Here is a 14,134-nt window from a genome sequence, read left to right as displayed (position 1 = left end):
ATTTATACAAGAGAACAACCAGTAGAGAATTTAAATCCATAATAAACTCCATCATATAATAATTGAAACAATAACTAACAACGTAACAGTGATGTCTAATGTTTTCACTTTGGCTTTATTAACAATCTTAACAACTTCAATTCATTTATGCTCCTATATGACTATACTTGGATCAAAGGCATTTTCAAAAGCAGTATTACCCTCACCATTACGCTCACCCTATCACACGTAGGAGGATTGCAACCACCCATAAAATATGACTCAAAGTTGTCGCCTGCATGTAGGAACTTTCTCTTTCTCGCTCTAAGTGTTACTCATTCATCAAGTTATGGGAAACTTGGAAAAAGATGTTATTCGATCAGAAAAAGTCAATGTCAACATGTTAATCCATGTCTTCCTACAAAATATGGATTCAATGATCCATCACTAACTAATTGGATGGTTATCGTTCCTAAAGAAACTCTAACTCATGACCCCAAAGCCTCTATGAATATCACATCTCAAGCTCGGGAAATGGACAAATTGTAATACACGAGAAATACCCCCTAAAATCCTCAGAGATTCTCACCTCACTGGAAAAATATGTTCTTCGATCAAAAAGAAGTCAGTGTCAACATGTTAATCCATGTCTTCCTACAAAATATGGATTCAATGATCCATCACTAACTAATTGGATGGTTATCGTTCCTAAAGAAACTTTAACTCATGACCCCAAAGCCTCTATGAATATCACATCTCAAGCTCGAGAAATGGACAAATTGTAATACATGAGAAATATCCCCTAAAATCCACAGAGATTCTCACCTCATGTGAGCTAGCTATTCCATCACTGTAAAACATCATCGCATGGAATTTCTCGCCACTGAAAGCAATCCCTAACCACAAAAAAATACTAAGGGCTTTGGTCACCCCTATCAACATAGGCATATCGTGTATTATGTACTTTTTGACAAGTACAGTGGTGTCACAGTAAAAATATTTAAGTCATACCTTCATCATCACCATTTTCAGTACCTTCACTCGAATATGGTCAACAACGCTCCTTACTCTGTGGTAAACACCATATCCGGAGGTTTCGGTGGCAGAGGAAACTCTGACTTCTCCTAAATGAAATATGTCAGACAAGTGCTGACTATGAACATAACTATCCCTAGGATTTTCCAAAGCCGACAAAAGAGAACCAGGGGCCAAACACCATTTTTTCTATCACTAACGCCGTCCGTAAGACCCATGGTTATGGTTTAGACATAATAAAGGAGTTAGAGGTTGTAGATCATTAATTCAAGTAATTGTCTAAACATAACACAGACTTATTGAGATCATGCCGGAGTGCTACGACTACCAAAACTCTAGTACGATTGACACAATGTACATATTGTTTTTAACTATCTATATAAAATATTTTTATTTTTTCGAAATTTCAAAATAAGTTTCTTACGAGAAAAAAATTTACTCGTTGTTTAAGTTTTCACGAATTCTGATTGTTGTCAAAATCTAAATAGGAGTTTATATATCGCCTAGAATTAGAGTTTAATCTCATTATATTTTTCTAGGCTAAAGGAGCATAGATTTATTTGAATAAAAATTTATTTAAAAATTATGTTTTGTTTTAATTAAAAGGTTACTGTAGATATTCTTATGTTTCTGAAAAAAATTATTCAAAGCTAAAGGAGCATAGATTTATTTGAATAAAAATTTATTTAAAAATTATGTTTTGTTTTAATTAAAAGGTTACTGTAGATATTCTTATGTTTCTGAAAAAAATTATTCAAAGCTAAAGGAGCATAGATTTATTTGAATAAAAATTTATTTAAAAATTATGTTTTGTTTTAATTAAAAGGTTACTGTAGATATTCTTATGTTTCTGAAAAAAATTATTCAGGAGTGAATTACAACTTGTTTAAGAGCAAACCCGACATAAAATAACTTTGGTGAGATATAATTTATAAAATATATTGATATTTTTCTTTTAAGTCACTATGACTAATGCATGTGAGAGAGATCTAAGGTTGTTTTCTTGAACCGAAAAAATTGGTTGTTTTCGTGACGGTTTAATTACATTTTAATTTTTTTTAATTTAATAAAATTAAATCGACGTTATTTTGATTATTTATTAAAAAACTAAAGTTAAAAATATAATAAATGAAAAAAATAAATAAATAAAGATGTTGCAGATGCGATTGATTTTGTTGCAGATAGTTTAGATATTGGAGAAAGAGATCTCAACATTTTTTCCTTAAAATTAAATTTAGGAGACAATTGAGTTACTTTATTATAAATTATTCAATTAGATTATATTGCGATATATTTAAAATTTGAATTTAAATTACGAACTTGTGAATTTATTTATGATATGATATTTTCAAAAAATTTAAGTGGTAGTTATATTTTGTAGAGACCGGATCATCCGGTTTGACAGGTTTTATATTTATATAATTTTATTATAGCAACCGGTCTATTTAACTGAGTTATCCGATTTAATTCAATTTAGTCATGCGGTTCAACAAATAACCCAGTAGTTCGACCAATAAATCAGCGACTCAGTACCCTCACCAGGTTTAATGCCCGATCCGATTTTTAAAATCTCTAGGCCCTGCAATTTTGCTACAATCTATACTTACACCCTACACTTAATTAAAATTTTTAGTTCTTCGTGTGCAAAAACGTAATTGAAAGCTTATATGCGTTTTTCCAAAAGTTAAATAAAAGTTTTTTTGAATAAAATAAAATGTAGAAGCTCGTTTAAAAAATGAATTTGAAAATATTTTCAAAAATGAAAGATAAGAAATGATTTTGAAAATATTCACAAGCTTACCTAAAACATGCCGCCCTCTCAAAACTTGTGTTCGAAATTTTTATTTAACTCAAACTTGAATAATGAGATATGCTCGAAGTTTCAAAAAGGATGTGAAGCAGTAAAAGTAACCTTGCTGATGTAGAAAACTAAAGAAATGAAAAAGTTAGAAGGAACATGGTGGATTGTTTTGAAGAGAAGACAAAGAACGACCTCGATTTGAAAAAAAAACTTAGAACTTAGATTCATCTTGTACTTTAAAAAATATTTAATAGTTTTTTAAAATGTTAATATAAAAATAACACTGCCTTCGTTCTTTTACATAAAATACAGTTCACTTTTTAATTTCATCAAATAACCATTATATTTAACCGATATATCCACCGCAATTTTACTAACACTACCAAATGCAACTCAATACCAAACACATGCTAAATAGTTGTTCGGTAAATATTAATTGACCAGTGTAAACATTCAAAAGAGACCAATCATGGTGACATGATGCTGCGTAGTCCTTGATCATAATCAGCAATGTGTTTGCTTGAACACAATGAAAATTTATACAAGATAACAAGCACGTAATGCATTTAAATCCCATAATAAACTTCATCATACAGCAATTGAAACAATAACTAATAGTGATGTCTAATGTTTTCACTTTGGCTTTATTAACAATCTTAACAACTTCCATTCATTTATGCTCCTATATGACTAAACTTGGATCAAAAGCATTTTCAAAAGCAGCATTACGCTCAACATTACGCTCACCCTTTCCATCGTCAAAATGATCCTCCCGAACATTGTCAGCTAACATGAGGGCAACCAACCAAAAGAGGCATGAATCAAGGGATAAAAAGGCACCACCTCCAATGAGACCAGTTTTAGCTGTAGGGCAAGCATAGTCTGCATCAAAATGCACTTTGCGTGATCGGTGAATCTGCTCCTGGATTACAGGCCATAACAGCATAGTTGCAGCCAGTCCAGATGTAAACCTAAGTAAAAACAACAATGATATCCATAAGCTATAAGGAAGTAAAAACACCGATGAATAAAGGAATGGTCATTCTAGTACATGATCTTTTATATCAAGGCGGCCAAGTGCGTCTTGTAAGATGTATATTAGATTGCCAGCACAGATTTATGCAATCACACAGTCATACAAATTGGGACTGTTTGATCAAGATTGAGCAACTCATACTTTAAACTTGAAAAGTCAAATCTAAAAAAATAGTCAAATTTTGTATAAAATCAGACAGATGGAATAGTTTGACTTTGGATCTCTCAAATGTAAGGAATTCAAATCTATATCAATGATCATCAAATAAGTACTTATTTGACTTTGGATCTCTCAACTGTAGAGAATTCAAATCTATACTTATGATCATCAAATTAGTACTTATGATCATCAAGTACTTATTTTACAGTGCCAACAAAGTATATGCATATTCCACGGGAGGCTAATCAAGTATGACCTCTCAATTATGCAAGCTATGAAGTAGACACATGACACAGTGACACCTGACATGTTGACACGGGTGATAATTTGAAAAAATAATTTGAACCTAAAGACCTCGCCACATGTAGGACGCCAGACACACGATTGTTCAGAGAGATGTCAGTGCTACTAAACTAGAAAAATTGAAATTAAGGAGAGAGGACTTACAGAGCAACATTGAAGAAAACCAGGAAAGTAGTGTGTTTAAAGAGAACCCCTTGTGGAACAGATTTTCCTTTGTAAGGGTAAAACAGAGAAAGATATCCAACCACAGTTGACGCAATGAGAAACACAATAGAAAGATAACCCAACGCAATTGTTGGATCAGATGAAAACTTGCAACTCACACCATCTTTCACAGCCACCGGTGTACCAGAAGCAGGCTACAAAACAAAACAAAAAAAATCAGAATTTCATTCCCAGAATATTCAATCTCTAGGGTTTGAATGAATAATAGTAATAATAATACCTTCTTGTTTTCGGCTATAACTCCGAGTATGAAGGAGATGATACCAAACAACGAAACAAAAAGAGCCATTTGTTTCATGGTAACAGCCATGGCGAATCACTGCGAGAGAGAACGGAAACAAACAATTTACCGAAGAATTAGTGAATTAATTAAAAGAGTAAACACTGATTATGTATAATTAAGAAGATGAGAATGATAACCTTAGAGAAAAATTGAAATTGGATTGACGAAAGGGGTTTGTGACTTTTTAGCGTTATCTTGATTCGTCAAAGTGTAATCAATATTCGGAATCACCGGTACGTTTTGTGCGGTGGAATCTATACAATGACAACTCAGCGAATAAGAAATCTTTCTTTAAATGGAGAAATATTGAGAGGGCAAGAAACGTAATAAATTAGTGCATGTGGACGGGTTAACGTCTTAAATACGGGATTTTGATTATAAATTGAGAAGTTTAGAATTTTCTGTATATATGGAAGGTATCTTTATTAATCAATTTTCTATATTTTGGTTGTTTTCTGTTTTTTTATTCAAAAAGTAAAACTAATTTCTGTTTGGAGATTTAAAACTTTAAAATTATTAAAAATCAATGCTAACTAGTCTTTCTCTCCGTGCCATGAGTGATGCATGATTTTATGAAAAACTAGTACTCCCTCCTCATGAACTGATCTGGTTCACCATTAAAAATGGTTAAAAATAAGAAAGAAAATATTATTTTTACTATAATATTCTTATTATTATGTATTGGAAATGTTGAAATTTTTATTAATTAGAGGATAAAATTAAAAAAGTATATTAAAAATTAAAACAGATCATTCATTTTGGGACATAATTTTATTTTAAATGGAACACTCATTGTAGAACGGAGGGAGTAATAATTCGTGCATACGCACGGATTCTGGTAGGACACGCACATTTTTTTTCACAGATTTAAATTGTTGTTTATACAATAATTAATATTAGCAATAAATTAATTTTTCAAGTTATAAATCAATTTGATCAAAAGTAGTTTTTTTTTTGTTTTTAAAAATATATTGGTAGTATTTATTAATTGTGTATAAAAATAAAATGGAAAAAATTGTAAAATTAAAAATGGAATTTGATTGGAAAAAATGTTGAATATAGAAAAAAAATATTAGACGGAAAAAAATAAAAATAAAAATAAAGAATAGTAAAAAAAATCCAAAAAAATAAATGACATTGCAAATTGTAAAAAAGAAATTCAAACATTAGTGGATACCCGTTCATTCAAACATTGTAAAAAGGAAATTGTAAAAATAACTGATGGGTATGTTTAAATGTGAGGAAAAGTTTAAATATATGAAACATGATTTGTATAATTTTAAAAAAAATATCAAAAGAAAATTTATTGAGGAAATTTAAAAAAAAAAAAAAGGAATAAAAGTTATAATTAGATAATTGAGACAAAATTTTAAAAAATGTATTTAACATATAATTAAGCACTAAAAAATAAAATTGAGATATAACAAAGTGTTTGACATTCTTTGATTGTTTATTGACACGATGTCTATTTCATCAACAATTTTTATAACATAGAGATATAGATTTGTACTCTCCGCGACTAACAATATAAAACATGGGTACTTTAAACAATAAATATATAAGATGAATTTGTGATGGCACGATAATATAATATGATTTCCCGAGTGAAAATGACTACAACTATGAAAGGAAGAGGCAAAGTAGATACACATAATATTTGTTCAACATTAATGTTCTGGACTGGGCCAAGACTTGGCCCAATCCACTTTCGGCCCACTGGACCTTCGAGGCCCAAACCAGGTTGCACCCTCCATCACGTGAAATGGTGCTCGTCACCCCCTTGCTCGGCAAAGGTGCTCCTCGCTGACATCCCTATCGAGGACCATGCTCCCCGCGAGCGCCCTCCTCGCCAAGGACCCTGCTCCTCGTGGGACTCCTCCATACTCAATCCTCTGAATACTACGGAGTCCACGTGGCCCCTATAAGACCGCGTCTCCCTTGGATTCCGGAGCGGTTAACCAGGACAGAGGGCATCACGCACCTCCGATATTTCCGCCTAGGAAACCTGGCAGTCTCCTAGTTGGGCCTGGAAATCCAGTCCATTAGCGTGATCATGGCCCAGCGCTGGGGGCTATAAATACCCTCTCTCAGTAGAGGGTCAGGTATTCAATTCTCTTCTAACCTTAGCTAGTACTTGCTCTCCTTTGCTCCTCTACTCACTTTGGCATCGGAGTACCTTGCAGGTACACCCCCCTCTCACTTCACGAAGACCCAGCATCCGAGCAGGCCTTGACGACTCTTCTGATCAGGTACGATCAGTGGCGCCGTCTGTGGGAACAAGCTCCCCCTTCTTTAAAGAAACAAAGATCAAAGCTAATCCATCCTTCGATCGTCATGGCCGACAACAACAACAACATCGTCCTCGTCCCGACCCCCGATCCTTTCCGTCTCACGGAAATAATCGAGGAATCCAACCCGGCTCTGCATCGACGGGGAGGACGACGGCGCTCTGCTGAAGGGAATGGGAGGTCAGGTCATGAGACCCCCCAATCCATCAGAAGACCACCGCCTCAGCACGTCGAGCAGGCTCAGAATGACGAGGCCGAGCAGCTCCAACCTCAGAACAACGGAGAGGAAACAGCTCGGAACGATTGGAACGCCGAGTTGATCCAAACCCAGCCTGAACAACCGCTGACTCGCGTCCAACACGAGACTGACCACAGGGACGGGCAGACTACCTCCTTCTCAACCTGTTCCCTTGAGAGACTGAGAACTCACCATCGGCAGACTCGGGATGCTATAGATGCCCGTGGGGAAACCGACCCCTCAACCCTCGTCATCCTCAAAGAGCTGCAGCGGACCAACCGCCTCATCCGACTCCAGGGCGAACGGATTGAGAAACTGGAGAAGAGGCATCGTCATCGTTCTCCCCAGCGGAGGCACCGTCGATCGCGTTCCTCCTCTTCGCGCTCCCCGCCTATGATGACTCGCCGACGCTCACCATCCTCCTCTCGAACTCCACCGAAAAGATCCCGCCGCTAGAGGTCCTACTCGCGCTCCCCTCTGCGAAAGAGCAAGAAAAATCGGAGGCCTGAGCCCACAGAGGAGGAGAGCCCTTCTCCCGACAGAGAGGAAAGAAGGCTCGCCAGGAAAGGGAGGAAACCTCGCAAGGAGGAACCCGCCCGGCGTAACACATGCTCGATCTCTCCGAGCGCCAGCGACGAGGAGGAATTCCGCAGCCCCTTATCCGAAAGCATCAGAAGGGCCCGCCTTCCCCGAGGAATGGAAAAACCCCCGACTTTGGATGCGTACGACGGGACTACAGATCCCGACGATCACATCAGGAACCTGGAGGCCGTCATGGAGTATCACGTCGTCCACGGCTCCATCAAATGTCGGATCTTCCCGACCACGCTCCGGAAGGGGGCAATGACCTGGTACAGGAATCTCCCTCCTAACTCCATCAAGTCTTGGGCCGAGCTCAAGGAACTCTTTCTGAGTCACTTCACTGCTTCCCGCCGTCAACCGAAATCAGAGGCAAACCTCGAAGCTGTAGTCCAAGGGACCAACGAGCCTCTCCGAGACTACCTCGACAGATTCAACAAGGAGGCCGTCCAAGTGGAGACGACCGACTACATGAAAAGGTATCTCCTCGAGCGAGGGCTCCTCCCCGGCAGCGAATTCAGGAAAGCGATAAAGATCGAAAAAATGCGATTTATGAACGCCATCTTGAAAAGGGCGCAGGCTTTCATCTCCTTCGAGGAAGGCGAAGCGGCCGCAGTCAAAGCATCAAGGGGAAATGGCGTTACTCGGAGCTCGAGCCAAGACCCGTCCGCCGCGCCCCGAGCAAACGAGAGAAAGTGGGACGACAGGTCCCGCGACACAAAGGAGCGCAGAGGGCCAGCAGGATGCTTCAACGACTATACTCCCCTGAAAGTTTCACGGGAGAAGATCCTGGCCGAGTGCATAAACGCCGAGTTCTGAGGCCAAGTATTCAACTTGGCTCTCAAACGTTGTACTAGTCAAAAAATCTAATGGAAAATGGAGAATGTGTGTTGATTATACTGATGTTAACTGGGCATGCCCCAAAGATGCATACCCATTACCTAATATTGATAGGCTGGTCGACAACTCGACCGGCTATAAATTATTGTCGTTTATGGATGCTTATTCAGGATACAATCAAATCCCCATGGCGAGATGCGACAAGCAGTGCACGGCGTTCATGACCGAGTCGGGCAATTATTACTACAACGTAATGCCCTTCGGACTCAAGAACGCCGGAGCCACATACCAACGGATGATGAACAAGGTTTTCCGAGGAAAGATCGGCGACACCCTCGAGGTATACATGGACGACATGATCGTCAAATCTCGAGAAGATGCCGACCACACGACACATCTTGAACGGGTGTTCGAGCAGGCCAGATCCTGCAAGATGCGTTTTAACCCAGAGAAGTGCACCTTCGGAGTACGGGCGGGCAAGTTCCTCGGATTCTACCTAACCGAGCGAGGAATAGAAGCCAACCCGGATAAATGCCAAGCGTTCTCGGAACTTACTACCCTAACAATAAAAAATCTATCCAAGTACTAAACGGAATGCTCACAGCACTATCCCGCTTCGTCGCAAAATCCGCCCAGCATGCCCTCCCATTTTTTAAGTTGCTTCGGAAAGAAGCGACCTTCGAATGGTCCGAGGAGTGCGAACGGGCATTATCTCATCTCAAACAGGTACTTTCCAAACCGTCCGTCCTATCCCGACTAGATGGCAACGAGATCCTATATCTCTACCTGGTTGTCTCAACGAGGCGGCCAGCGCGGCCTTAATCCGAGAAACGGAAGACGGACAGAAGCCCGTATACTTCACGAGCAAAGCCCTACAAGGGCCCGAGGTGCGATATCAGCAGATAGAGAAAGTCGCGTTGGCCCTAATAACGGCCGCCAGGAGGCTAAGATACTATTTCCTCGCCCACACCATTGTCGTCCGGACAGACCAACCCATCAAGCAACTCCTCAGCCGACCAAACATGGCCGGGAGGATGCTAAGATGGTCCCTCGAGCTATCCGAATTCGATATCCAATACGAGGGAAGAAAGGCGCTTAATGCTCAGGCGCTCGCCGATTTCATTGCCGAGATGACCTCAATTTCTAGCTGCCCGGCTCCCGCCGAAAACAAATGGACCATATACGTAGATGGAGCCTCGAGCAACTCGGGAAGCGGAGCCGGAATAATCCTAGAAAACGACGAGGGGCTCGTCATCGAAGTATCCCTGGTCTTATCTTTCACCATGTCAAACAACCAGGCCGAATACGAGGCTCTCCTGGCAGGCCTACGCCTCGCCGAGGACGTAGGTGCTCGCGAAGTCATGATCTATACTGACTCCCAGCTCGTCGCATCCCAAGTCAGCGGCGATTACCAAGCCAAAAACGACACACTAGCCGAATACCTCATGTTCGTCAAAGAAAAAATGAAAAGATTCGCCAAAGCGGAGGTCGAGCATATTCCCCGGGAACATAACTCACGCGCCGACATATTATCCAAACTCGCGAGCACAAGGAAAAAGGGTGGAAACAAGTCGGCGATCCAGGAAATCCTGTCCAAGCCGAGCATAGACAAAAGCGCCCAAACTCCACAAGTATTCGCTATCGGGGACGACCACTGCTGGATGACCCCGGTATACAACTTCCTCACGAAAGACGAACTTCCCGCCGACCCAAAGGAAGCTTCAGCCATTAAAAGGCGAGCCTGCACGTACACTATCATCGAAAACAAATTATACCGACGAGGCTTCTCCATTCCTCTCCTTAAATGTGTCGACGCCTCCCAAGCGCTCGAAATACTCCAAGAGCTTCACGAAGGGATCAACGGTCAACACCTCGGCGGCCGATCACTAGCGAGGAAGGCCCTCAGGGCCGGCTACTATTGGCCGACCATGCAACAAGACGCCAAAGAACATGTCCGTAAATGCGACAAATGCCAGCGTCATGCCGACATGCACTTGGCTCCCCCCAACGAACTTAAATCTCTATCATCACCTTGGCCTTTCTCCACCTGGGGAATGGACCTCCTCGGACCATTCCCGGTCGGCTCGTACCAAAATAAATATCTCGTGGTCGCCGTCGATTACTTCATGAAATGGATAGAAGCCGAGGCGCTCACCAAGATCACATCTCAAAACGTGCTCCGTTTCTACAAGCGAAACATACTCGCCTGGTTCGGGGTGCCTCAGGCCATAGTCACCGACAATGGCACCCAGTTCACTGACAAAAAGTTCCAAGAGTTTGTGGCCAAGCTCGGCACGAAGCAACATTTCACTTCAGTCGAGCATCCACAGACGAACGGGCAAGCCGAGGAAGCCAACCGAGTCATCCTCCGAGGACTGAAGAGGAGACTCGGCGAAGCTAAAAAAGCCTGGGTCGAAGAACTACACAGTGTACTATGGGCATATAGGACGACGCCCCACTCAAGCACGGGCGAGACTCCATTCAGGCTAACTTACGGCACCGAGGCCGTGATCCCCGTAGAAATCCGCGAACCCTCTCGGCGGACAGAATTCCCCCTCGAGGAAGAGCTCAACGACGAAGCCATGAGGGAAGAACTCGACCTGGTCGAAGAGGTCCGAGCAGCGTCTTCCCTCCGAGAAGCCAAATTAAAACAACAGATAGCTCTCCGCCACAACGCCAAAGTTGTCAAGCGCGAATTCGAAGTCGGCGCCCTAGTGCTCCGCAGAAACATGAAAGACTCGCGCGAGGGCAAACTAGCCCCCAATTGGGAAGGCCCATACCGAGTTTATGATAAAACCGAGAATGGCGCGTATTACCTCGAGAATCTCCTCGGAGAAAAACTTGCTCGACCTTGGAACGCTGAAAAACTCAGACGCTACTATAGTTAGAACACGACCTAACACTTCCCGGATAGCCACACCGAACACAGGCGGTAGCCGGGCACGGACCCGCGTCATTGGTACGAACGTGAGGCTCCACGACAGCAACGGTCGGATTTCTCAGTCAAATGGAAAAACCGACTACACGGCGGATTCTACACCTAGGTCCTCCGCGGCAGTACCTGCACGGCAGAACCCCAGCTCGCGATGGGATCGTTCACGCCGCGAGCACTTGGCCCCGACCGCGGTATCGTGCCCGCTAATAGCGCACACCCGCTCTGCGCACCCCGGTCCGTACACCACACGCCCGGGCAATCAACCTTGGTCCGAGCAGAAGCAATAAATAATTACGAAAATTCCTAAGTACTGAAATATCTCCCAGGAACAAACATAACCCGGGTCCACGAATAAGCAACAAAGTAAAACACTCTGAATGAACAAGACGATAATCAAACATAAAAGGCATTAATGAAAGCCGACCAGACTGGCCGGTGATGTCCAAATGTTACAGCAAAATGTCGGGCACGCAGGCCCCAAATATACCGGGCATAAGCCCCAAAAATCTTAAAGATCAAAAAACGGCGCGCAGGCCAAGAAGACAAAGGCACGCAGGCCCCAAACAAGCTTACTCGTCATCGGATGTCCCGGGCACCAGATGGCCGTCCACGATCCTGGTCGAAATTCCAATGTTGTCCGTCTTCAGACCCGGATTCAGAAGTTTCAACTGCTGAACAACACATTTGAATCCCTCCTCGGCCATGTCGGCAAGCTCGATCTTCAAGTCGTCAATCTTCTCGACAAACTCGGCCATCGACCTCAAGGCCGCCACATCCGAGGATTCTTTGGCAGTCGGCTCCCAATCTTATTCGAGTTCAGCAACCTTCTTCTTCTCTTCCTCTACCTCCTCATTTTTATGCTTCAAAAGATCCTCCATCTTTTTCTTTATCTTCTCCCGAAGAGATTTTTGCCGGGCAGCTTCCTCCTCAGTGGCCTTCTTGTCGTCCTCCGCCTTCTGCAGGACCTCAGCAGAAGCAGCACCCCCTTGGGCAAACATTTGAGCCATTCCGACAACCCTCATTACAGCAGCGCTGTCGCTGGCCAACTGTTTTAGCCGGGCCGGGGAAGACATCTCCTCAACTCGGCGAGTCTCATCCGGAGAGATGGATAGAGGAAACTTCTCGAAAAACTGACCCTCTTTGAAGCAAGGAGGGAGTACAAATCCGCGCCCAGCTCCCGTGACTGGTGGATCTTCTCGGGACATCTCCGACCGACGCTGCCTCTTCGGCGTCCCCCCTTCCGGGATCACCAAAGGAGAACCAGCAGAGCCGGAATGTTCACCTGAACCCACCCCCCGATTCTTGTTTTTTAACGCCCGGATCCTCCTTCCATCCTGGGCCGCCTTCAGGACCTTGTCCTCCTTCACTGGCATAGCATCTGAAATACAAAACAAACAGTTAGCGAAGAACATTAACTGAAAAATCAAAATAAAGGATGAAACATCCACCTAACAACGCCTTGGTTTCCGCCGGTGTCCTACACGTCAGGAGAGCCTTAGTGTTAATGGCCCGAACCTCAGTCTTCGGCACGCCCTCCTCGTCATAAATAGGCTCCCCCGTCCTCGTCACCCACTGGCTAAGACTAAAGCTGTCCACCCACTGACAGAGACGGAGATACGACGCCGTGTCTTGCTCGTCTAGATCCCTGTCATCCCGAGCGTAGTACTTAGGGGGGAAGTTGAAGTGGCCTTTCCACCAGACAAAAGGGAACACACTGCAAAGCCTAGTCCTGACTTTCCCTTCCTCGTCCCTTTCCGGGATACCATTCTCGCCGCACACTGTCATCATCTTCGACAGCGAAGTATACGCTGCCTGACTATGCAAGCGGATAATGTAATAACGGTCTTTGAAGTCCTTGACCGAATCGACATACATTTTGAAAAGCTTCCGATCGGCGTTCCTAAAGGAAACCCAGCTAAAGCGCCCGTCCGCCATCTTCCGTTGGACCCGGAAGCAACGCCAAAACAAGTCGGTCGTAGCTCCGATGCCCAGGTAGTCGCAGACAATCTCGAAAGCCCGCATGAAAGAAAAGGCGTTCGGATGCAATTTGGACGGAGCCAACGCAAGACGGGCCAATAGCGAAATTTGGAAACTGGTGAAAGGCAAGCGAAACCCTAGCTCCCTGAAAACATACTCGTACATAGCAAAGCTATCCCCAGGGAAGTGGGAACAAATACGCTCCTCGGCCCTCGGGCAGATCACCTGGAAATTCAACTCGTCACTGGGCCCTCGATCTTCGACCTCACGAAAAGCACCGACCAGTGATTCAGTATATCGGGACACCTCGAGCTGAGGCTCCTCGGCCACCCAATCTAGGTCCACCTCGAAATCATATTCAAAAAGCGGAGTTAAATGACTCTCCTCATCAGATCCCGAGAGCACCCCTTCCTCATCGCCCTCTTCTATCCCGGTAAGGTGCGAGCTCTCAACCTC

At 43.0% G+C, this 14,134-nt stretch overlaps 2 protein-coding genes across 2 annotated transcripts; one reads left to right on the top strand and one right to left on the bottom strand.

Annotated features, from left to right (window-relative positions):
• Positions 1-3,267: 3,267 nt before the first annotated feature.
• On the bottom strand, positions 3,268-5,119 carry LOC131655081 (uncharacterized). Its single transcript, XM_058924982.1, has 4 exons — positions 4,959-5,119; positions 4,759-4,857; positions 4,458-4,672; positions 3,268-3,786 (listed from the first exon to the last, which is right to left on the bottom strand). Exons 2-4 carry the CDS (start codon positions 4,846-4,848, stop codon positions 3,498-3,500), a joined length of 594 nt encoding a protein of 197 aa, XP_058780965.1. The 5' UTR covers positions 4,849-4,857; positions 4,959-5,119; the 3' UTR covers positions 3,268-3,497.
• A 2,924-nt stretch (positions 5,120-8,043) lies between these two features.
• On the top strand, positions 8,044-8,745 carry LOC131657680 (uncharacterized). The gene has a single exon (XM_058927048.1). The coding sequence runs from the start codon at positions 8,044-8,046 to the stop codon at positions 8,743-8,745; it is 702 nt and encodes a 233-aa protein (XP_058783031.1).
• Positions 8,746-14,134: the final 5,389 nt, after the last annotated feature.

This window comes from Vicia villosa, linkage group LG3 (assembly GCF_029867415.1).
Source record: "Vicia villosa cultivar HV-30 ecotype Madison, WI linkage group LG3, Vvil1.0, whole genome shotgun sequence".
In the NCBI taxonomy this organism is placed as follows: domain Eukaryota; kingdom Viridiplantae; phylum Streptophyta; class Magnoliopsida; order Fabales; family Fabaceae; genus Vicia; species Vicia villosa.
This window is presented reverse-complemented; position numbering and strand designations above follow the sequence as displayed.

What these genes read in the sequence shown, in the direction of transcription:
- LOC131657680 (XM_058927048.1), top strand. Translation starts at nt 8,044, where the DNA reads ATGGAAAAACCCCCGACTTTGGATGCGTACGACGGGACTACAGATCCC.
- LOC131655081 (XM_058924982.1), bottom strand. Translation starts at nt 4,848, where the DNA reads ATGGCTGTTACCATGAAACAAATGGCTCTTTTTGTTTCGTTGTTTGGT. An exon ending in TTATAGCCGAAAACAAGAAG is followed by an intron (nt 4,673 to 4,758) that starts GTATTATTATTA and finishes TTTGTTTTGTAG; the next exon opens with CCTGCTTCTGGTACACCGGT. An exon ending in GTTTTCTTCAATGTTGCTCT is followed by an intron (nt 3,787 to 4,457) that starts GTAAGTCCTCTC and finishes GTTTTTACTTAG; the next exon opens with GTTTACATCTGGACTGGCTG.